Here is a 24,914-nt window from a genome sequence, read left to right on the forward strand (position 1 = left end):
ATGTGTGTATGGATGTGCCTGCAACCGCCATTAGACGACCAAAAACAGTCGGCAGCTGGCGCCGCGTTCGACTGAGTTTCAAGTCTATTGAGCAGCAGTGTATTTTCAGAAAATGGCCATGAAGTAGGAGCAGTCCAGCTCTCGGAGTATCCCATCTATCCGCTGGAATAGAAATATTGGAATGCAACTAAAACGAGTTAAAGAGAGTAGAATTTTTTTAAATACGCCAGTTATTGTATGAAATAAACAATTATTTCTTTACATTTTTTTATAAAGTACGATTTTATTTCATGTTGCTTTTAATGGATTTATAGTGAAGCACAAAACATTTGGCAAAGGGCAATGCTGGATGTATTGTGACGACTGACGTTTATAAAATAAGACCATATCCAGTTGGTGACATCATATCTGCGGGAAATCCAGAAGAACAAAGAACATGATCCATGGTCCGTGTGGACCATTGAACATGAACTGCCTGTTCGCCTTGAATTCGCCAGAAAACACCTGACTTGTCCCATCTTAGTGGCAGAATGGAATTGCCTCTGTTTGAACCTCCGCCAGAATTGAATTCGTTGCTCTATAGAAAATAAAAACACTACCTTTTGGCCCCACAATTTTCCATATATGAAAAATAAACAACAAATACGGGTTATGTGTGCGTGTGTGCGTGTATATGTGCGTAAGATGAAGTCGTTACCGACTCGCAGCTTGTACACCGCAAATAATTTTGTGTTTCCAAACATTTTGTTTCAAGATCAAAACAATATTATACCGCAATTTAGGGGGGAAGTTTCGTGTCGCTTTGCAGGCATTTTTAAATGCTCCTCCAAAATATTGAACGCCTTCCACTAAAGTTAGTTGTAGGCTATTGTTGTTCTGTGCTTTCTAGCGTCATATTCACAAAACTCCTGATATGTTCCAAATGGTGTTTATCTTCGATACATACGCAAATTTAGTTGATCCTTCATTAATGTGGGTGCTTAAACGGTCGAGTTATATATTTTATGAAGCTCATTTTCTAGACTCACCAGAATTTAGATGATCTTTCCTTAATGTGGTATTCTGCGATTGTACTGTTGCATAATGCTTGAGATGTGGTTATTCTTGTATATGAAATGATCACGATGCAGTTCGTATTTGAACGAAACAAAAAACTAACGAAGTTGTCCTCAAATAAATACATAGAAAATATAACGATGAAATACATATACAAATATAAAAGAAAAAGCTTGTGGGTAATAATGTGGCTGATAATTAGTTACGATCGGGCCGTCGTTACAATAAGTACGGATTTCCCGGCGAATCAGACGGGCGAGGCAAGTTGGATTCATTGGCCAGTTGCTCAAGAGTTTCCCGATCAGCGGGCACGGAATTTTCCAAGCCGGTTGGGTCGGCAAACAGGTTGAATTGGGGTACGCTAGAATTGGCCGGGTGCAGGCTGTGGTCCGGACGCGTTTGGGTGGCTCTGGTCCGTCTGTTTACGTGCTGCAGATGAACAGGCGAACTCAACTCCACATGATTCACATACGCCTGACTATAAGGCAGAACGCTTGTAATAACGGGCACCTCGATTTCCCCCTGTTGGTCTGTAGGCGCTGGTGCGCGTTCTTGTAAGGCCACTGGTTGTGGTTGCTCTCCCACTGATATAGTATCAAGATCCGCTGACTGTGCTGCTTGCGAAGGGTCCCTCAGCTGCATGGGCTCAAGTACCGGTGGCAATCGAAGCAGATCCGGATGCAGAATTAATGACCCTGACGGTGGTGGTGGTACCAAAGGTTGCTGTGGCAGAGTACGAAACGGAGGTAGTCTGATCGGCGCTTCGTAATCTCGTTCATTTTCTACCTCATATATAGTATCGAGCTGCGGCTCGAACCTAGGTGATCGAATTGATTGACCAGGCATTGTTGCGTTTAAGAAGTGACGCGGTGTGCCTGGACGCTTATTCCGATGCTGTGGTACTCGCGCTATACGCTGGGGTTCCCTCTCTTGATCTGCTCCATTTCTGGCATCATCATAATCCGCTCCTTCTGGCGCTTCGGTGTTGTCATCCTCCTGATTGTCATAAAGTCGCGGACTCTCTTCATCTGTCTGATCAGAATTATCACTATGTAGTTCGCTCGACTCGCTGCTCCCAGTTTGGTCTGTACTGTCAACGGAATCGTTCTCTCCCGCCTCCAAATCCATAATTATTTGTATCATTTGATCAACATCGCTTGGACAGACTATCGGCGGCTGGTCTTCAATCTCCAGTGGTGCTTCCATGCCTTCATTTTCGATTGGTAGGCTTCTCTCGCGCATGGCGATCAACCTAAATAGAATAGACCGCACTAGTCTGCGGCACCGCATCTTGTGTTCCTGAATAAACGTCACGTCTTGCATCGGATCCAACTGAACAGTACATAAGAGTGTGAGAGTGAGAGTGAGATAGAGAGAGAAAGGGAGGGATGATGAAAACAGTTCACATTCAAGTTTTTGCAGCTTACCTGATGTCGAGTGTTGAATATGTACAAGTTCCAAGCAAGAAAGCCGCTTCCGACTGTCATCGTAAACGATAATAGGGCGAATATGAGTAATGAATCGTTATCCGGTGGACTCTTCACCCATTTGAAGCTTTCCAAAAACATATAAAAGTGCAAGCTGATGCGATTGAATAGGCCGGAAACACCACCTGTGCGGAGGAGGGGAGGGGAGGGAGGGGGGTGGGGGGCAGATAATATAGGAAGGTTGCATTAATCGAGAAAAGAAATGTGTATGGGACAGAGAATAGTGGCGGCAATTAAAAACTTAAGAGCAACACTGTCGAAAAATTCGAGGTATTAAATCTGCGCTACAAAACAAATAAAATGCAATTAGCAAGATTTGAATTAATTAAGTAGTAAGTAGCAGGGACATACGTAGAGTATACAAACATACATACACATAGGCACGACTACTGTTTGTATGGTATGACAAGGTATATACTTTTGTACGAGCATGTATGTATGTATGTATGTATGTATGTAGTAAGGACCAAGCCTGCTGAAGACATGTGGCAGGCAGACTACACACACGCACTTATGTCTTTTGTTTATCTTGCGCAATGCATAGACAACGACGGCGACGACGGCGACGACAATGCAACGAGCGAGGCTGGCAACGTGTTGCAGAAGGGGGGTGAATGAGCGGGAGAGGACAACAGACAGACGACAACAGGAGGAGGCAAGCAACTCTTTTCGGGCTAGCCACCGAACCCACCTTTCCCCATTCGCACTCGTACTTTCGCTATTGCCAGAGAGAAACAGCCAACAACAGCAAAGTGCAATTATCGCAAATACCTTAAGGTTTACTTCGTCAATGTGGCAGCGACGGGTGGGTGGGTTGTTTGGTTGGCTTGGATGGATGATGGTCTGGTCGGGTCGGGTCTGGTCGGGTCTGGTCTAGTGTAGTAGCACTGGCGTGCCTGCCTGGTGCAGCAACGGGGCGATGGTGACGGCAGCTGGGGCCACAGGTGTGCCAAGCAAGTCCTTGTGCCTTATGTGTGCGCCAGTTGTATGTCTGTCGGTCCGTCCGTCTTTCCGTATATCTGTCGCTCTGTGTTTACCCAAGTGCTTTGTATTGAAGTGCATTTTGGCATGTAATTTGTAGTTCTTTGCTATTTGATTTTTGAGCAGAGTGCTTAACCCCAAACCCCCAAGCCTTGCCGACAACTTGGCCGTGGTGTACGGAGACGAGTTGGTTCTAAGGTCTTAGCCCATTTTATTACAGCCATTGTGTGCGTCTGAGCCTCAGACGCCTCTGTAGAGCTATGTGTGATGAGTGAAGACCCATTAAGAGGCAGACAACAATTGATTGGTTACCGAAAAAGTTACTTTACACGAATTCAAATGCACTCTCCTGCAGGCACACAACTCGATTTGATAGAAAGTTTAATTCGCAATACGAGTATTTATTGCATTTCTCTCTATGCCACGATCAGTGTCAGGAGGAATACACTCGCACGAAGTGGTTCCCATGTCAACCAAGAACAAATGCTGCTTAAGGCAGACCAGGGCAGCCAGCCAGCCAGCCAGCAAGCTAGCAATGTTGTTGTAGTTAGTTGTTAGCCAACCAGTGAGCCAACCAACAACCAAGGCAGCCAAGTAGTGAGGCAGGCAGGGCAGGGCAGGGCAGGCAAACAGACATTAGTTGCAGTTGCCTTTGATGTTCGATAATTGCAAATTCCATGTGCATGTTTCAGTTCGCATCAAATCGTCGCGCAATGATCGGATTTAAATCAGTAGTGCGAACGGCGCGACTAAATTGATATTTTATCGCTTCAACGACGCCAGATACGAACGAAGGAGACGAACTAACGAAGACGACCGCCTGAGGATCGAAGGGTTCTTTGGCGAGGGCTGTTGCAGTTGGTAGCTGGCCATACAAAAGCTTACAAAATACGACAACGCACAGAAGCTCATAACTCAGGCAGGCGGGGACGGAGGGAAGCTTAGGAGGTGAAAAGCTGGGAAGGTAGGCAGCAGGCGGCAGGCAGTGGCGATCAGATACTCGTCGTACACGCTCAGGGATTAAATCGGAAGTTATGCGAGTGTCAAAAGCTCGTCGTCGTCTTAGTCGTTGTCGTTGTCGCTTCTCTTTTGATTGGTACCGCAGTTTTGGGGTGATGATGGTGATGGTGATGAAGTAAAAATTGTTACCGTATCGAATGCGGATTAAAATCAGCTAAACAAGTTGCCAGTCTCCGCTCGCGTGGACACAGCTGCCAGGATCAGCCACAGTTGAGCAATCAAGCGCATATTGATGGCTATGGGAATGAAGTGGTACAGACCAGACCAGGCCAGTCCAGTCCACACCACAGACAAGCAGACAGACAGACAGACAGACATACCAGTTCAGTTCAGTCCAGTCCATAATATAGTCGATGAACAATCAATTGTATCGCTGGCTCCCTCTGCCATCGTTTGGCGCGCGCCTTTGGTATGTGGAATGAGTGTGGAATGAGTGTGGAATGAGTGTGCAGTGTATCGGGCCAAGTGAAAGGAAGAGTTGGCAGTCGAATTTCAAAAAAGTCAAGTATGCCACCCCGCCCCCACCCTTGCTATGAGAAGAGAAATATTGAAACAGTAGCCTTTTTTCAGTTTGCTTCTTTTAATCAGCAACTTTTGATCAGCGCAAGGGGCTGCGGGTAAGAAGACGATGAGATGAGAAGAACAAATCCTGCAGTAATAATGAAAAGGATTAAACAAATAAATCACTTGACGCTGTTTACAGGACATTTTCAGAACGATTTTTCGCTGCCCGAGGGGATGGATGGCAGCAATGACGAGAGAGAGAAGAAAAGCAGCAAAAAGAAAAGGGTTGCGGCACCCACACCGATTAATGAGTTAAAAATTGTGCTGCACATTCTTTCAATTGTAAATACGAGCACTTAGCCGCAGTTTCAACGCGTCACTCTATCTGCAAAAGCGCAAAATTAATGAAGATATTTTTTCAATGTATCCCCGCATCAGCGTCGGGTGGAAGGGTGTGGTGGGTGGGTGGTTTGGTTGGTGGGTTGGTGGATTGTTGAATTGTTGGGCTGGTTTGGCGGGGACACCGAAATAAGAGAAGAAAAAATCATTTGATTTTTAATTACGCTGATTTTTTATATTAGAACGGAAACAGCTTGGGAGCAAACACCTTGGAAATTAAGGACCAGCCCTGTCCTGCCCACTCCATTGCCCGCAGCCAGCCCAAGTGACTTCGGCAACGCCGGCTGCTGGCCACTTGAGCCACTTTCACGTTGGCCCGGTCCTGGCCGCACGCACGAAAGGGTTTCAACTTAATTAAACCGTTTCTTTTCTCTTTTTTCTTCTTTTTTTTTTTTTTTTGTTGCCTGTATTTTGGTTTCTGTGACTGCTGGACTTTCGTTGAAGTATGACGCGAATGCGCCGCTAACTGGCAACTGTCATCATATTGGCGAAAAGTAAGCACAAATTGACATCTAAAGTGCTTAAAATTTTCTTTAATTAAGTGTGACAAAATGTGGGCGGCCCCGAAATAAATTGTAATGAAATGAAATGGGTTGCCAATTGCTGAAGAGTTGGGAAAATGCCGGCGAACGAACGCAGTGATGGACGGACAAGTTGTCGAGGTTGCCGCTGGTGGGAAGGAAGTTCAAGCCCTGTTTGTCAGACGTTGGATTCGGGTAAGCAAATGGAAACGGAATTAATTTTTCGATAACAACAGGGATAGCTCTAATAGTGCGGCCAACTTTGAAGGCCCAATCATTACCCTACCCTACCACAACTATCAAGCATCATATTGCCTCGCATCTCAATTAGAAACTAAAGTTGAATTATATTAGAAAAATCGTTCTAGCTTGGAAACCATTCTACAGGAGTTGCTGAGGAGAGTAATGCAGATGAGGTATGAACAGTTCTATATTTGCAGGCATGTGGCACTGAGACCCACGCAGTGGCAACAACATAGCCAATGCATGTCTGACTATAGAGCGCTGCGCTCTCAATGGGGCTCATTTAAAACTCGTAAATAAGCAGAGTGCAACATTAATAATTGCTGATTAATCGCAAGGCTCGTACGAGAACTCCACCGATCGACTAGTCAGCCACCACACGAGGGGCAGCCAGACCGACAGACAGCTGGGAGAAGCACTCGCGCCTACGTGAAGCTCAAATTAAGTAATTTAACCCTTTGGATAAAGGCTGGTCAAGCTTCTGGGCCATATACTCGCATAGTGTGCACGAGTAGGTGGCGATACACCGAACCGGTTTCCTTGGCAAACCGTGATTAAGCGAGTAGCCGTTGCCGACAGAGAGACAGACGCACATACCAGTTGCAGTTGATCAGTTTAGTTGGATTGGATTCACTTAGCGAGAGTTATTAGTTATTGTTGCACTTACTGAATTGACCCTCCGGCGCGTGGGTGTATCGCAGCTTATCCACTATATCCTCCATATGCACTCCCGGAACAGCAATGGATTCTTTCACCGTGTCCATTTTTTGACTATGGTTCACAGTTGCTCTCTTGATAGCTTCTCTCACAGGCTGCTCTTGATAGCCTTGTTAGTATCAAAACGTATGCTCTTAAGTATCCAGTGAAAAAGATGGAAAAGCGATTCTAATTCACTTTTAAGATCCTTTACTGTTGAAGAATTGATTTTTCTTCAAAGCTCGTCCGTATTGAAGTATACTGATTGATACTATATATCATCAAATGTCAAGTCTATCGACAACTTTCTGAAAAACAGTGAGAATCGTCATAAGTTGATTGAAAGGTACACGAGTCAAGGATTTACGTTCGTCTGCGACGAAGCTATATGCCCTTCACTGTGCCTTACAACAAATACCCTATTCTTCCGTGGTAATAGGCAAAGAGTTAGGCCAAGCCTTGAGTCTTCACCTGTTACCTTTTCTGCATTTGGTCATCCGTGGTCAACTTGTAAGTGAATGTAAAAGAAAGACGAAGCAACTCATGCTAAAGTTCTTCTGAGCTATACGGACGGACGCGCCGACATCAGGATTTGGATTCGTCTTGCCATTCTTCTCTTTGGGCATCACAAACTTACGCACCAAAAGTAATATACCCATACTCCCTTCAGTGTCCTCTTACATTCTTTATGCATATGTTTATAGATGTATGTTATCCACTTACTTTTTGCACGTACGTTGCTTAGAATAATTCCGTTGGCTTTTCTGCGGCTCCTGCGATCTGCTCCTGCGATCTCCTCTGCAAAAGCTCGGTAGTGGCAAATTATGTAGGACGTCAGAAGATAGTTTCCTTATGGGAGAGAGAGATGTGATTCGATTTTTTAAGTTGTTGAAAAAATATTTTTCGACTTGCTATTAAGAAATACTTTTTTTTATTACAGAAAATATGTGCTTGCTCTAAGGCTGGCGATTTGTGAATGAGAAAATTTATTTTACCTCACACGGAACTGTGTGAATCGAAAAGCAAAGCCTACTAGTTTTGGAAAAATTCCAAGAAAATGTTCTCCAAATGTCAAATGGCATAAATAATAATCAATTTGAAATAAAATCGAAGCGCAGCAAAAGTTGAGGAGCCATCAGTGTCGACGGCTTGCCCAAAAATCAGAATTGATGATTATTGCTTTCTGACAGAGATTCGCTCGATGGCGACAATAAAACCAAACTCATACACACACACACACACACACATACACAGTCGAGGCATCGGCCGAACTCTTGGCCTTTAATGGGATGAACATTGTATGTGTCTGTGTGTTTGTGTGTGTGTGTGTGTTAGTATCAATAAAATAGACGGAGGGCAATGCAAGGCAAAAATATATTTATGTCCATGTTATAGTAAGTGCAAAATAATAGCTGGCGAAGAATAGCCTGACGGACGGGGCGTGACGGGGCAGAGGGGGTGGGGGTGGAGCGGAGGGGAGCGATGAGCTGGGAAGCAGTCCAAACGGTTAAACAGCCGAGCACGTAACTGAACGCAGTCGAGTCGGTTGGTTGCCAGCCATCTCCTTCGCATACTCGTCGTATGTGTAGTAAAAATGTTTCAACAATTACCGGGGAAAATGATGTGTGTGTGTGTGTGTGTGTGTGTGTGTGTGTGTGTGTGGGCAACGGGCAATAATGCACTCGACACTTTTATTTCTTTTTCATTAGCCAAAAAGCGACAACGACAAAGAAGACGACCAGGACCACGGCCAGGACAACGCCCCCCGCCCATGTCATCAAGTAGGGCACAAGACGCGCGCCTTTCCCTTTATGCTCTGACCTTCAAATGTGTTGTGTGCGTCGGACAGAGCGGACATTCACGATATGTGCTCTGCAAATGGTGGACTGTCCTATGCTCTACTATTCCACAATACTCACACACCTTTAAGAACTTTTGTTGTTTGCCTTGAATTGCTTTTTCTGCGCAGGTACTCTGCTTGAACATTTCTTGGGATTGAGATATTCCTAACTACTTTCGATCAACTATAATGTAACTAAAATATGTAGCTAAAGCTTCACAAGTAATTTGCAAATGATGAATGGAATATTGTGGAACATTCCCAATTGACTTAAAAGAAGAACCCACTGATCGCAATGTCTTCATATTATTTCGCAATTAGAGTTGTAAGAGGCAAGATAGATACATAGTGTGTATTAGAGGTGGGTGGATTACTTACAGCTTTCGGGGTTCTTTACCTGCTAGAAAAATTTCGTTTTTTTATAACACAAATATTTTGTGGTTCTCTTCACTTTGACTGCTTTTGAATACGGTACGTAAGATTTTTATTTAACTAATCCACTGGCTATAGCGTTTGAAATCATAAATGAAATTTTGAAAACCCAGCCAGCTTGGAAAAAGGAAACCCATATAAAAGCATTATTCAAAACCAAAAGAAAAAATGTTTGAATCGAAATACCCCGCATTTCATGCTGATTAAGAATATACATATACTTTATAGTTAACGGGGTCAATGCATATAGCCCAGAACCTAGTATGCCCTCGGATACAGGGAATAGCCAAGGATATTTAAACTTGCTTACCTGCTCCACAAATGATTTCGGGAGCGGATTTCACAGCTTCTTTCCAAATCGGAATATGAATTCAGAAAAAATACAAGGGAGCCAATCCAATATCAATAGAGTTGGCACGTATTGTTGGCGTATTGTTGTCGAGAGCAGTGGATATCAGATCTTCCTCTTCACACGATACTCACAGCTTTATCACAGCTTTTCTTTGAAAATTAAATTGAATATTCGTTTGTTGTTTTCACTCTTACTGCTTTCGAAACACTGAAAAATGAGCCTTAAAAATTAAGAAAAATCTTAATTTAAAATCAAGAGCTACTGCGATTGAAGATAGAAATGGGGACGCAGAGACTGATAAAACAACACTAGCTTTATATTATTCATTTGCACAAAGAGAGCACCAAATTATTTTTAAATTTGTTAAAATCAAATAAATAGTATCAGCACTTTACAAATAAATAAAGATGAGGGACAGGTGCGTGGAGAACTCGAAACAACCGAATCGGCAGAAAAAGGTTCACATTCCGCTCCTCACAAGACAGAGAATCAACGATTGTAGCGCAGCAAGTCTGTCCTACAATTGGTGTCTACTTTTACTATTTCACTCACACACATACATGAACACCCACACACTATCATACTCGTACAGACCCACACATGCACACGCTGGCGACTTTTCTTTTTCTCCTTTATTTTATTATTGTTTATGTGTAGGAAACTACGCGGCTGCCTTCGCTTTCGCAATCGCAATTTCTTGTGTTTGTTGCTGTCTTTTACTATTCGTATGTGTGTATGTGTGTGTGCGTGTATGTTTGCGGGTGTCGCAGTAGTGGAAATCTATAAATTTCAGGATTTACAACATGTTGGTGCCAACCGGCCTATTGCTCCCCCGAAACGATGGGGCAGGTTGTGCGTCCGCTTTATTTGTTTGCAATCGTTTGTTGGGGGGCGGACGGTGGAAATTGCCTGGCCTGTCATAATTTCTAATACCCTGGACCACACAATAAACTGGGAACGTGTGCAATAGGCGCGGGGTCGTAACCCTACTTTATTATATAATAATGTGGCCTGTAACTGTGAATAAGTATGCCTGCGGTTGTCTGCGTATCTGTGTGTGTGTGTGTGAGCCAATAGTTTGCAATTAGCGACGTGGCAATAAAAATGGCAATCATCATAAAAATAATCGAGAAAAATCGGGCACAGTACAGAATATTTCTCAACCTAATGCGGCTGGTATAAAAAATATTGTTATCGAAGCTCGCCACTGCCTTATGATATTTGCCTTCAATTATGAATCGTCGGTTCCGTCCGTTTATGGCTGAAGTTAATGATATGCGAATTGTTTCGAAATTAAGTCGCACACGTTTATACAATTTGTAACTTTTTAGCTTCCACCTGTTCGTTGTGTATCTGTTATAGACCCATTTCATATCTAATCCAGTTCACGCGCCCACTTTGTTCTATTCTTTCTACACTCTGCGCTGAACTGCAATAACATTTGGTGACCCCGACCGTGATTCGAATTTGCTGAATACAGCTTAGTAACCGAACAGCATATCTTTGGCCTAAACGTTGTACTAGTTCCATCATTTGTACCCTTAAGTACCCATTGCCCCTTCGAACATAACCATTGGTATGACAATAGCTAAGAAGTGGAGTAGAGCTTGTCAATCGCTTTAGATCCAGCTCATCAGTCGCTACTCAGCCCTTGGCCTGCGGCTTAACTGCTATACTAAGTGAAAATTTAATTGAACACGCAACGGTGAGACACCCTACCCCCTCTTCCCTCCTCACCTCTCCACTCCACCACACGCACACACTCAACAACTGTGCACATTTGTGTCATGAAAAGGGGAATCCAAGGGAAAGCAAAAAAAAAATCTATTAAAAAAGTAGCCCAAAAATATTTCCTGAGCGCGTTGTAACGTACAAATTATGTAAACAAAGTGAGTGTGTGTGTGTGTGTGTCTGTGCGGTTATGTGTGAGAAAGACAGATAGATGGACAAGAAAAGACCAACAGAGCGAGTGAAAGGAGGGCAAGAAATTATGAACGTTAGGGGGCTCAGGCAGCAAACAACAGATGAAAAATGCGACCCTAGGCAATATTTACAATTAAAAAATTAACGTAAAACAGACGCAGAAGATGCGACTGAGTGCTGGGGTGGGGATGAGAGTGTGGAGGGGGTGGGGGCGGTCGGTGATGCGGGTGCGAGAGATGCTCGAAAAAACTGTGAAAAAGCCCTAAAATCAATACCAAAAAAACAAAAAACCGAAAACAAAAAAAAAAGAAGTTGAAAACTGGGCAAAACATGGAAAAAGTATAAATGTGTTGGGGTGAGTGGTGGGTGGTTGGTGGTCTCTGCTTCCGCTTCTTCTTCTTCTTGTGGGCCTAATGGAAATTGTATTTATCTCGTTTGAAGTTTTAAAGCGGCTTCATAAAAACCACCACCACCAACGGCAACGGCACCGTCACCGGCACCGGCACAGGAACCGCCACAACGACACTTTGCCTCACCTTGTGCGATGGCCCAACCTAAGTTCGAGACCCCGCCCCCCCATCCCAGTGCCCTTTGGCCAGCCTTAAGCGTTTTTCATAAATTAACAGCAACAACAACCACAAAGAGCAGCGTGCAAAATTATCAGAAAAACGAAATGAATATTTTTTCGGTAATTTTTTTCATTTCTCTGTGTTTGGTATTTTGTGTGCCTGTCAAAAGAAGAGAAAAAAATGGATAAAAATTAGTTAAAATTTTCATAGGTAGTTCTGTGGTTCGGCGAGGGTTGGCTGGCTGGGGGGCTCGGCATACAAATATTCATCGCTTTGCTGGTGGTTGCTTCTTCACTTTACATTTCCGGGCTAATTTGGGCGTTAAAGCGTCTTAGCTGGGCTGTGAAATGGCCAGTTGTTTGCGTTTACTCAAGAGAGGGGGGAGGGGAGAGACTCGATCACAAAAATCAAACAGCTGGCCAAATGAATGCTGACAGCCATCAACTTGTTGCAGCACACCCAGTAACAACCGAAGCCCAAACAAACACTAGACATATGCAATTATCCGGAGACGTCACACATTTTCAAATGGACAGACATTGTTGCAGGTCTGCATTTTAATCGCTCCACAATAAAATGTTATGCACGTCGTGTCTATGTCTCTTCCTCCCTCTCTCTCTCTCTTTTTCTCTCTGTGTGTGTGTGCAAACACAATTTTCGCACTTATTTTAGAGTATTATTGAAAAAGTTTTCGCATCATCGAAACATTGCAATTGGCCAAACAACGCACGTGTTTCCTACGTGGCCGACAACCCAAGTGCTGGCATTTGAAAGTGTTGTGCTCCTCTACCAAATGTTATTATCCCAGCTGCCACTACTGCAGAGGCAATAATAATCATATCAACAAAGTTTATTGCTTCATTTTTGGCCATTTACACGCGCGCGAGTTTTGTCTGACATTTGGGCTAAAAGTTTTCAAATTCGCTCAAATGGCGATTGCGATAGTCAGAAAAGGGGTAGAGATGTTGAGAATTGTGAGGGGTTATCTGGTAATCAAACGCCTAGGTCGCTGAATTATAATTATATTTTAAATAATAACAGTTTTGCATGTCCTGGGTCTACTTATTGAAAATGGCAAGGGGAATATTTACAGTTCTGATGGCTAAAATGCCATTTTTAAATAGAAAATGTAGTTGAGCCATTTGTTTACTGTTAGAAGAATCTTCAATGATACAACCGGTTAACCGGTTATCGGATATTAAAAAAGAACATGGCATATTAATGAAAAATAAATCAAACATCAATCAAAAGAAAGTACTTTTAACTCTTCAGTAAATAATTTTATAAGCCGCCTTAAACAGTGCTACAGAGAGCAGAATGTAAACGCTTTAAGCTAAACAGTCTTTATTGCCTATAAATATTCTAAAATGTTGGCTCTTTATTCACCAAACTTGATTCTCCTTTTTCCCATTCCGCTGCATTTTGTGGCAGCTGCGCCGCATGATGTCATTGATTTGTTTTAACCACCCGGCCAGCCAACTCTTTGGCTTAATAGACAATTCACGAACATATTCACGCACTTACACACACACACACACACACACACACACACACACACACACACACACACACATTCTTTTGCCACCCATTCCTACGTACATACATGTACGAGTATGTGTGTGTGCCATCGCCGATGTCTTAAAAGTGCGCTTCCGTTTCCGCTCCCACCCTCGCCACTCGCTGTCTCTCCATCCATACACACACACACTCTCATATACGAGTATATAATGTCTTTGTGAACTTTCCGAAGGCGGCAGCCGGATTTGCATATGGCTGGGGACAGGAAAGCTTCGTGCCTGCCCCCCCTCCCCTGGCTTCCCTCTGCTTTCCTTGCCAACTGTCAAATTTTATGATAGCGCCAAACATAACTCATTGACAGCTTTGCATTTTCACATGCCGTTCTTCCTGGGGGTTGTTCCATGCTGTTGTTGTTGTTGTTATTGTTATTGGCACTCTTTTCGTTGGGTTGTTGCTGTTGTTGTTGTCTTCTGCATATTGCACAAAGTTATGAGCCGCAAATGATAAACGGCCCCCCGTCTTTGGAATGGGCGACTATGTATTGATTTTTTCCACATTCATTGTCATTTCTTTTTAATTTTCTATTAAGTTCCCATCCCAATCCCATCTCCCCCCATCTCTTTGCTCCTATTGTTTTGCCAACGCTCGTCAAGTTGGCCAGCAAACGCGTTTGTTTTGTCATCAACCTAATTAATTAATTAGAAAGAAAAGCAACAACAAAGGCGAAAAAAGAGAAAATGCTCGCATTCGTTTGGTGTGAAAACCTCGCTGCGGGCGCACCTCAGAATAATCTAATGTACATACATATAAGTATGTATATATAACGATATATGTATGTGAGTGTGTGTGCAATAAAAATGTGTCCCCAGTCTAATTAGATAGTTGACGGCAGTCGTTGCTGTTGGCGCTACTTTTGGACGCAGTGCGTGTAATTCATCAAATGTCATACCAACGCTGACGTCGCCCGAACTCGAGAAATACGTGTAAAGGGCAGCTCCACACAAATGATGGCTGCATGCGCCCAATTTTAATCCATATCCTCTTGATATACAAATGGAAGAAGGAGCGTTGAAAAGTAGTAATAGTAGTGCAGAACTGTTGACGATCTTGTATTCATCCCAGTCTCAAATGAATTATGTACCTTACATCATCCTTGGTGTTCAATCCATTACAGAAGTGAGAGTTCTCCATATTCATAAAATATTCATGTTGAGTTAGCCTGCATCTCAGATTTCAGAGTATTTAGCAGTCTCTACTCTTCCGCTCCCTCATTGCCTTAGGTGCCTAGTTCTGAACAGTTTGTGTTTTATTTCACGAAATCGCTGCTTTGCCATTTGTGTATTTATGTTTGGCCCGCTCTTTTAGCTCTGAAAAACATCTTAAGAAAATAGGAGGCTCGTCTTTAATACACTTTTCCATATAAACGAGTTTCTATATTTATTTTTTATTTTATTTATCTGCTCTCCATCTGCAGCTCTAATAACTTGCAAATCCTTCATATCCGAACGGAAGTCGCCCTTAAAACGCCGTCAAGTGTGTTACGAGAAAACAAAACAAAACAAAACGAAAAACAAAACAAGAAAATAAAGAAGGCAAGGAACAGCAGCTCTTCATATATAGATAACATATTTTCATATATCCGCTTGTGTTTTCCGTCCTTGTGCCGCTGTCTTCAATTCGTTTTTATTGCCTTTTATAGTCGTTTATAGTTTTTTATGCCAACCCATAAATTTCCCTTTCTTTGTTTTTGCCTCGTTTTTTTTTTTTTTTGCTGCCATTCTTATCTTTCTTCTGTTGCCAAAGGGTAGTTCGATTGCTGAGGCTGCGGTCGAGAGTTGTGTGAATGAAAATAGAGTGGGCGAGAGCAGGAGCAGGAGGAGGAGGTGGAGGAGGAGCTGCTCTTATTTCATTTTACGCATTTTGTCAATTTCAATATTAGCGCGTGCGCCTAAAACTATGCAATGGAAATTGTCATGCATGCAAATGACTTCATTGCCATCAATTGTTGTGTGCGTGTGTGCCAAATATTTCGTCATGGCTCGGTTCGAGACTCGAGACTCGCGGCTCGCCTCGTCTCGACTCCACTCGACTCGACTCGACGCCACTTTGCATGATTGAATTTTTCCGCTCGCAACGGCTTGACTCATTTTTATGATTTTTTATTATTGTATGTACATTTATCCACACACACACACACACATATATATAGAAATAAGTATGTGTATGACATATTACCGCATACTCTCAGGCGTTCAGTTCAATAGCTGCCAAAAATCACTTATGTATGCGCCTTGCGTTGCGCCCGTAAACAACTTTAATAGTTATTTGGCATTCGACAAAATCATGCCTAGGGGGTGAGCGGTCACAAAAGGGGTTACAGACCATGCCCCATGCTCCACACCACCGAAGCCAAAATGAAGAATGCAGAAGAAAACAAAGACAATTTCTTGGCTAAGAACTAACAATCATGAACTCACAGCTTAAACTAAAATGCAATCCGCTAAACGAAGTGGAGCTTGTGAATCAACCTCAATCCAAAGGAACTATCTGCAGACGATTAAGAACTTATCCAAAAACTGTTAGCCTCTCCACCACTTACTGTGCATATTAGAAAACTATTAATGACTAATATGCAGCTAATTAAAATGAATGGTGCTGCAATAAAGTAAGAAACCTTAGAAGTGAAATATTTGCAGGAAAAAAAAAACACTTTTGAACTTCAGGTTAGACCGTATTTACATTTTTGAAAAGTCAGTCATCATAATTTCGATTTCAAAATTATATGTTTAGCACTTTTTCGATCCAAAAAAAGAAAACCCCCGATAGTTAATACATGCAGCGCTAACTCCAATCGCCGACATGAGTTCTTGGATGCTAATGGATGCCACCGCCGTCGAACAGCCGTCCGAGGGAGAGAGTGGTCAGGGACTGATCTCAATGGTGTGCATGATGCTCATGCCCATATGCTCTGTTCCGAATGTGGTGCCCTCGAATCATCACAGACTATTCGTGGTCACTGTCCTGCTGTTCTATGTGGCCTATCGCCTGTTCCAATGGTATAGGAACATTGTCCTCAGTCCGCGACGACGCGAGGTAAGCTTAACCCTTGTCGCGCATGTTTTGGAGTTACCAGCGTCGCTATCGGACCCGTTTAATCGCGCTTCATTCATCATCCAAATCGACTTCCGTTCCGTACCGTCGCACGGGACATTTGTATTCGTATATTCGAGCATTTGCACTGACTCATGCGGTCGCGATGCGATGCAAACTATTGATAAGGCCCCCTCTATGGTTGTGGCTTGGGGGCGGGGGCCGGGGAGGTGGTCTGCAGGGCCTGGAGGGCTACTGAGCTGTGGAGCTGACGGGGGGGGGGGCGTGGCCTGCACACAACTACTTTAATGGCAATTTTATCGATAATGTTCGTGCTGAATTTTCGATTTTGTTTGCTTGCATGTTGCTGCGGTTGCGGTGGCAGCAATGGAAAAAAAAACAACAACAGCAGCAACAAAATGAAAATAAAAACAAATTATGAGCGATCGACACGCCAACAAGTTAGGCCCGCAACTTCTGCAAATCGCAGTGTATTTGCGTGTGTGTGAGTCTGGATTTTTGTGCATGTGTGTGTGTGTGTGTGTGTGTGTGTGTGTGACGTTGATTTAGTAATTTAGCACACAATGTGTTTGTGGGTTTTGGCCACAGCAGCAACAAATTATGGACACGCGAATATCGAACGCTGAAACGTTGAACACTGAACGCTGGAAGGTTGAACGGTGATGGGCGGCTATGTCGGCTATGGCGGGGGGCGTGCCCGCCCTATCAATTAGAACAGTCGGACGGACTTCAATGAAACATCTTGATAAGCATTGGGCAGCTCTAGAACCAGACCCAGACCCAGCTCCCACACACAATCGCAAAGCATAAATAAATAAAAATAAAGTGCCAACAACGAAATGCGCTTCAAACGGTCATTAAAAATGTGGCGAGGACCTAAAAGCGTGCACTACTAATTGCCACATAAATAATAAGCCGAGGGCTGCCCATTAAATTACAACAGACAGAGCGAAAGCGACAACCAGAAATGGCAAAACAAAGCGCATAATAATTTATCGGCTACAGATTATCGATGATATATACCAGGCCGGCCAATGCCAGCCGCACTTTTACATAATTATGCCAGCGCCAACCGTTCGCCCCTTCCCCAAAATATAAGCCAGCGAGTTCTTAGGCATCTGTAATTATTGCCAATAGTTGTTGGCCACTCGGGGTTGCTTTAGCTCTTAAGTCACAATCACACATTAGACATCAGACGACATCAGAGGCCGCACGTGCACTCCACCGTGGACAAAATACAATCCCCACTCCTCTCCCTCCTCTAGGCACGCCTGCTGGCCAGACAAGCGATGCGTCAGGCGGCCAACCTCGACATGATGCAGCAACTGCAGGTGCACAACGGCGAGCGCATCCTGCGCTATGTCCTTGTGCTGGATCAGTGTAGGAATGCGTTGCTGCAGCCAGAAATCGCGCCAGTGCGGATCAAGTAAGTTTTTCGGACATAGCACAGCATAAATTTGACTTTTTATCCTGCCAGCGTATCAAAACGCCATCGCATAGAGCCAGATGGGGAAAACAAAAATGTCCATGCGGAAGAGCAGCAAATGCTGGAATGTTCACAGGAACAAAAACTGGAGAAGAAGGTGAGGCAGAACTCCGAGGAGACTTCACGGCAGGAGCTGGAAGAACAACAGCAGATAGTGGAAGAGGCACCACAGCACAAGCTTAGAGAGCCTCAGCGGCAAAAGCTGGAAGAGTCGAAACGGCAGGACCCGGAAGAGCCACATCAACCACAGGCGGAGGAAATAAAAAAACGGAAACTGAAATGTCAACCAGAACATCAAAGCGGTAGTGCTTGCGAAAAAGTAGTGCGAGTAAGAATATATCTTTAGTGAGGCTGTCTTTGCAAGAGAGACATCATCTGTCTGTCTTCTTATAAGAGTTTCTTCTGCAAACTGTAGGGTAGTGTCTCTAAGGCAAACACAGTCTCGAAACAGGGTCAAAGCGTATTTGTAAGAAAAGCAACGTTTTTTACAGGACGGAAGCAGTGTTCCATCCGTTCGCAGAAGAAATCGTTCACTCAGCCCATATACACTGACGAGAACAAACATCATTCCGATGCCCGTGCGAGTTCCCGAGTACGAGATCGGCATAGATAGCAGTGTCAGTAGAAAATCCAGCATAGTATCGAAGAGCAATAGACCTCAGCATTGTCTTGGAAAAAAGCGGAGAAATGAATATTAGACACCCCTCTTTAAAAAGGATACAACAATGATCAATTTCAGGCAATCATAATTTATGTTTCCTGAGACCATGTCAACGACATAATTGTGAGATTGAAGGTCTGATTTAGAAAAGACAGTGTCTAGTGCAACTCTTTTTTGCTATATTTATATTACTTGTGTACTGCTGAGGATCCATAAACGCCATGTGTTTTCAATCGAATAAAATTTCAATATTCATAGAATATTCGTTTCGATTTGGACTGGGAATGGGTTGGCATGCACAACTGTACTTTGTTTGTATTATGGCTCAATGAGCTGGGTGGCAGGAAGTGACAATTTTCCAAAGACGATTGCCATAGACCCATTACCCATGAAGTCTCATAGTTTGGTGCTCCTTTCTGGCCTCGTCGTCGCCTGCAACTTGCAATGAACGAAGCATTAAGTTCAATTTCAGCTACCAGATCAGAATTTATGACATTGACGAAACGATAAAAACGTTGCCAACATTGGACGGCAGCACATAAATGTGCATTAAATGTGGCGGGCGGGGGGCGAGGTGGCGGAATGGGGGAGGCAAGCAATATAACTGACCACACAACATGAAAATGAAATGCGATGCTCAAACGCATGTCAGAGGAGGTCCAAGGCGAGAAGCAGACAGGCAGGCAGGCATGGAGGCAGTAAGAAGACAGTTGCCAAAAGCCTAAAACTATTAATTTCAACGTGGACGAACGCACGGATGGGCAAAAAGCTTCCGCAATACTACCGTCTGGATGGGAGGGTGAGGTGGAGGTGGAGCTGGAGCTAGAATTTGTGGTAGATAGAGAAATCTATATTTACGATTATTGAAGTTTATGACGAAACGTTTTCGTATCATTTTGCGTCGTCACATAAATGTTAAACGAGAGACGGACACAAACACACGACGATGGCAACTCTGCGTCCCGTGTCCTTTGTCCTGCGCCCTGGGGTTGTGCGCGTTTTCATAAATGCTGGCACGCAAGCTGCTAATAATGCTGTCCTACCCATAGGAGTGAAGCACAGGTGCTGGAGGGTTGTTGTTACATCGGCGATGGCCACAAAAGTGCAACACGCTCGTAAAACCAATGAGCAAATAGCTCGTCCGTCGTCAAACAGAAGGCCCCCGCACCCGCACCCGCACCCATAACCACACCAGGCCAAACCAAAGAGAAATACGTAAAAATGTTGTGTAATTACGTAGCGTTACGCACAGATAGACGATGGCGATGACCATGATGAGACGACCTCGGCGACTCTGACGATGCTGACGAACGGTAAACGGCAAATGGTAAATAGTAGGATGGTAAGCAGCTCAACCCCCACCTCAACCTCAACCCCAACCCCAACCCCAACCCGAAACCCATCCCCATTCCCGTCCCTGAAACTACAGTCAGCCCCTTTGACTTGACCATTGTCAGTTGGAAAAATCATAATTAGGCTTCGGCTCATTTTTCGCTTACTCCGCCTGCTCCGGCCCTGCTCTCGTGTATGTATCTTCCTATATAGTACATAGACACACTATATATGTATGTGTATGTGTGTGTGTGTGTTTGTGTGTGTGTGCTTTTTATTGTTTTAATGAACACATGAGTGCAATTTCGACATGGTTGGATTCGGTTTGTGGACAATGGGTGGAGGCTGGAATGAAAGTTCTTGTAATTGGTCTTGTGTTACTTTCTCGTCGATATGAAACAATTTCGGTTACGACCAAATGTTGATGGGTGGGCGGAGGACGGGTCTACCACTAAAGAGCTGCCACAGGAACTTCAGCATATTTGGTGCAGCTGCTACATGCGTAGCTCTTGGATAACGCAATAACTAGTCTGCAGCTGGCAGTTCCATATAGGAAGCTTCCGCGCTCGAAACTGATACAAATTGAGATAACTTTCAAATCTAATAACTTAATCTGAAAGGCTGTCTAATCTAAAATAAAAGTAGACCATAAAGTTTCATGAACATTCCTTGAAGGGCACATCAGCAAATTAAATCTTACTTTTCTTGTTTTACTAATCTTTTTAAATTTAGTGAAAGCTATATGTGTATTTTTAAGCAACGACGTTTCAAATTCCACATAGTAAGTACTGTCGACAACTATCAATGGCTATCTATAACTATAGAGAAACTCAGATTTCGTACGCCTATCTGGAAACTCTGGAGAAACATGTTCAATACCTTAAATGTGACACCTTAGAGATAGAGCCGATATCAGGAATTGTATAAATATACGTGAAAGTATTGGAGCTGTTTCGACCTTTTTTTGAATTTCAGATAAAAGGAAATGCGCAAAGGAAAAGGGCAAAGAAATTATATTTAATAATTGTCGCTTCATATAGGAATTATGAGGTCTTTGTTAACAGCTTTGCTTTCAAACACTCCTGGACCCATCCCTAATGTTGTATCTATGCTTATAGGACTTTTCTTCTGGCTCCATTATAAAAAAGAACGAATTTCTTGTAAAGCCAACAACTTATTGAAGCCCTTCATAACAGATCCAACAATCTGTAATTAGCTTGGCAGCAGCAAACTGACTTCAACCAGAAATGGCCTTCTCATAACATTATGCCGGGTCCAGCTATAAAAAGCGAAGCCAATATATGTATACGCGACGGATATATAGGCACATATGTGCATATGTATACTCGTATGGGTGTACTTATATCTACAGGGAAATAGCCATGCAACAAGGCAAGCCTGCCAGGCTTTGACACTCGACTGGCACTTGGGCATTAACAGGAGAGGAGCAGCAATAATGGCAGAAATAACATTTAAGCGAAATCGCTTTAAAATCAATTAACCGTAAAATCACTCGCAATTTGCGCGAACGGCACACAATACGGCAGCAGTGGCAGTGGAAGCAGCAACAACAACAACAACAAGAAGAGCAAAAATTAAGCTACATATTGAAGTTGAAGCCTGGGGCTGCACAGGACGAACCTGGCGACCAAACAATCAAATGTGGTGGCAATAACATTAGCTTCCATAACCCCGGAGTCGCCGTTGGACGCGGTATGGCCAGACAGACCCATCATGCGTCCATGTGTGCAGCATGCAGCTCGGAGGCAGGGACAGGAAGTGACAGCCCCAAACAACCCCCAGCTAGTCAACGAGAGAGGCCACTTGACTGCTGCACTGCGCTCTTAACCAGATCGCCCGGACGTGCTGGCAAGCAGGTATTAACCTCCATTTAATGTTAAACAAAGCCGCGTTACATGTGCAAAAAAAATGTAAAAAATCAAAATGGAGTATGAAAAAGTGCCACGCCTTTGAAGGCCCCAAACATTTCGATTAACATACGCAAACGTACAGCAGCCGGGGAGGACCGTACAAATTAAAAGCGCGCTGGCGGTGGAAAATTGAATTGCCGGCACACAGGAGCCGCAGAGAGGGAGAGCCGAAGTACAGGGAAAAAAATAACAAACGACAGCACCAGAATCTGTTTCATCGTCGAAATCATTTTGTGTATAACGGACCAATTAAGCGAACGTGGCTAATGACATTAGACCACAACTGGAGGGGAGGAGGCTAGCTCAGAGTGTTGCGATGACATAATGTTGTATTGTATTAGATGCATAGTTGAAGGACCTTCGACTAAAATTGAACGAAACTATACTCAATACTCGCAATACTCCTCTATAATGGCAAAGATCTCTAATTTTAAACAGAGGCCTTTTTATATTGCAACTAGCCGGCAGCCTTAAAACGCTGATTCTAAAGAACAAAAACCAAACTGAGAACTATTTTTGGAAAACAACTTTGCAACAACAACAACAACAGCAGCACTGCAGTCAACACAAAAAAGTATGCAAGTATGAACTGAAATTCAATGCATTTTTAAGTCAAATCCAACATAGATTAAATAGTCTTAATCTTAATTTTTGGTTTCTTCAGTTAGGGTATTCAAAAAACGCAGTGGCAAGATATATGAATCTCGTTTTATGGAGTTAAGATCAGCACTTTTCTTCCCTCTTAGCCAAAAATTATGCAAACAAATCTTTAATGCGGAAATAAAATATAAACTTCCTAAGAAGCTAAGGGATTTCTTTAACATATTTCCCAATGAATGTCCCTATATAATAGCCATATAGATAGATAAATATATTAAGTTATAGAGTAAACAAAGCTTCGGTAAATGTGAGATCTAATTGCCACATTAGACTTGGCTCGAGAAAGCTAGAGAATTATTATTTTATCTAATTAGCCGACAAGAGATCGTCGACTCTTCAAAGAAGCTAGACTATCAGCATAAAAAGGCAGGCAATGATTTGGGTTCCAGCTGAGGCCACAAAGATGAAGAGTCTATAGGAACTTCAAGTTAATTTGAAGTCAAGCACTTGCAGACCAAAGGCGGTCTTCAGGAAGTACTGACGACGCTGGTCTTACTTGTATATCCAGATGTGGGCAGATAAAATACATATATACAAGTATGTATCGCAAGAGGCCGAAACAGACTCACCAACCAGCCAATGTGCATATAAATATTTTGAGCGAATTTCGCTGCTACCGATTGTAGTTGTTGCTCTTGTGGCTTGGAAATCTTAGGCAGCGTCTTCTGAGGACGGCAGACGGACGGACAGACAGGCAGCAAACAAAAAAATCGCTTTTTGAGCAGTCGGTGCTGGAATGAGAAGTGCTGTGCTGTGCTGTACTGTTACGGGCTAGCTTAAGACTCTTTGATGTATGTGTGTCAGTCATTCCCCCCATCCCCCACCCCCCACTCCACGCAATCACATATGTATGAACGTGTGTTACACATATATGTGCGTATTTGTATGTGTGTGTCGCCGTCGTCGTCGCCGTCTCCATCGCTGTGCCACGCAAATCCGTCTTTGAATAATGATGCCGTTGATAGCTGGGATTATAGCCCAGGCATAGGCACTGCCACTGCCACTGAGTTACTCACACACACACACACACACATGTGAACGAGTGTGTGTGTGTGTTGTCTATGTCATTTATTTATTATGCCACAATATTCAATGACCCTTAATGGCATTTCGTAATAAAAATATTGGATTAGTTTGTTAGTTTTTGCTTTTCGCCTTGGCCCGAACAATTTTTACGTGGTCGACGCCACAGACTGTAGCAACCACCAACAAGCAAACAAATAAAGAAACACACACAGCCACCCATGCACCACTTTATCAACTGCAACTGTCCCGTTCCGCCGACTTTTCGGGCATTACATATTCCATTAAACGCTTAATGAGCCCATTGTGCTGTCCTCGGGGCGGGAGTCGGGGGGCATGGGGATGGCCATGGGCGTGTCAGCATCAGGTACTTAGCCCTTGGTTAGCAGGAGCCGCAGCTTCTCTGCTCTGCCCGTCAAAGCCAGAGCGCATGCCACGCCCACACCCGTGCAAGGCATCAGCTCATGGCTTAATCTAGCTATTACATGCATATTAGTTACATATTTATAAATACCTGTACACACACACAGTCACATACTCGAATGTACATACATACATACATGTTGGTATATGCAGTGTGTTTGTAACTCCAGAATATGCAAAGTTATTTCCACAGCAATTGGGAATAGGCAGTCCACAGGCCTATGCTTCTACTGATATAAGTCCGTCCTCATTATACTGCGCAAGTAAGTTAAAATTATTATAGAGATCCCGAAGTTAAGAAGCTAAAGAATTGAGCACATTTCAGATTCAGAGTAAAGCTTGGTCGGTCAGCTCACTTCTTGGAAAAGGAATGTAGAGGAAGAGTGCACAGTAGTGCTGTGCGAAACATCGATGTAAAATCGATACATCGATGTTTTGCAATTTTTTCCAAACATCGATGTTTTATTTCCGATTTTCGATGTTTTTTACTACTTGTAAAAAAAAACGCGGGAAAAGCTAGGTAAGTAAAAGCTAAAATTTGCATTTTTTAATAAAACCCCTAATATAATACAGAACAAATTACTAATATTATAGATGGATATTGGTGTTGGCAGTGCTTGGAAATGGAGAAGTTTTTAAAAGAATCTAATAGCAAAGGTAATTTTTATCTTGCAGCTGCAGTCTTATTTGTGTATGTGTATTTTCATTATTTGTACATATAATAATATGTTGTTCTATGTACTTAG

General features: G+C 43.3%; 2 protein-coding genes across 8 annotated transcripts; one reads left to right on the forward strand and one right to left on the reverse strand.

Annotated features, from left to right (window-relative positions):
• Nucleotides 1–649: 649 nt before the first annotated feature.
• LOC115629350 lies at nucleotides 650–24,394 on the reverse strand. 6 transcript variants are annotated; one of them, XR_003995882.1, is made up of 6 exons: nucleotides 9,490–9,673; nucleotides 7,631–7,756; nucleotides 6,879–7,215; nucleotides 2,484–2,668; nucleotides 1,029–2,388; nucleotides 650–962 (listed from the first exon to the last, which is right to left on the reverse strand). XR_003995882.1 is itself a non-coding variant. In XM_030525802.1 (6 exons), the coding sequence occupies exons 3-6, from the start codon at nucleotides 6,973–6,975 to the stop codon at nucleotides 1,276–1,278; spliced, it is 1,332 nt and encodes a 443-aa protein (XP_030381662.1). In that variant the 5' UTR covers nucleotides 6,976–7,215; nucleotides 7,631–7,756; nucleotides 9,490–9,673; the 3' UTR covers nucleotides 650–1,275. The 6 variants fall into 6 exon arrangements, 4 of the variants coding, with proteins under 4 accessions (XP_030381662.1, XP_030381660.1, XP_030381659.1 ...); XR_003995881.1 differs by having other exon boundaries at nucleotides 650–979; XM_030525802.1 differs by having other exon boundaries at nucleotides 650–1,779; nucleotides 1,843–2,388.
• On the forward strand, nucleotides 16,322–19,061 carry LOC115629351 (bromodomain-containing protein DDB_G0280777-like). Of its 2 annotated transcripts, none has more exons than XM_030525803.1 (4): nucleotides 16,322–16,634; nucleotides 17,918–18,078; nucleotides 18,130–18,466; nucleotides 18,630–19,061. In XM_030525803.1, the coding sequence occupies exons 1-4, from the start codon at nucleotides 16,401–16,403 to the stop codon at nucleotides 18,834–18,836; spliced, it is 939 nt and encodes a 312-aa protein (XP_030381663.1). In that variant the 5' UTR covers nucleotides 16,322–16,400; the 3' UTR covers nucleotides 18,837–19,061. The 2 variants fall into 2 exon arrangements, with proteins under 2 accessions (XP_030381663.1, XP_030381664.1); XM_030525804.1 differs by having other exon boundaries at nucleotides 18,130–18,460.
• Nucleotides 24,395–24,914: the final 520 nt, after the last annotated feature.

The sequence above is a fragment of the Scaptodrosophila lebanonensis genome, unplaced genomic scaffold (genome assembly GCF_003285725.1).
Source record: "Scaptodrosophila lebanonensis strain 11010-0011.00,11010-0021.00 unplaced genomic scaffold, SlebRS2 tig00000142-arrow-arrow-pilon, whole genome shotgun sequence".
Taxonomy (NCBI): Eukaryota; Metazoa; Arthropoda; class Insecta; order Diptera; family Drosophilidae; genus Scaptodrosophila; species Scaptodrosophila lebanonensis.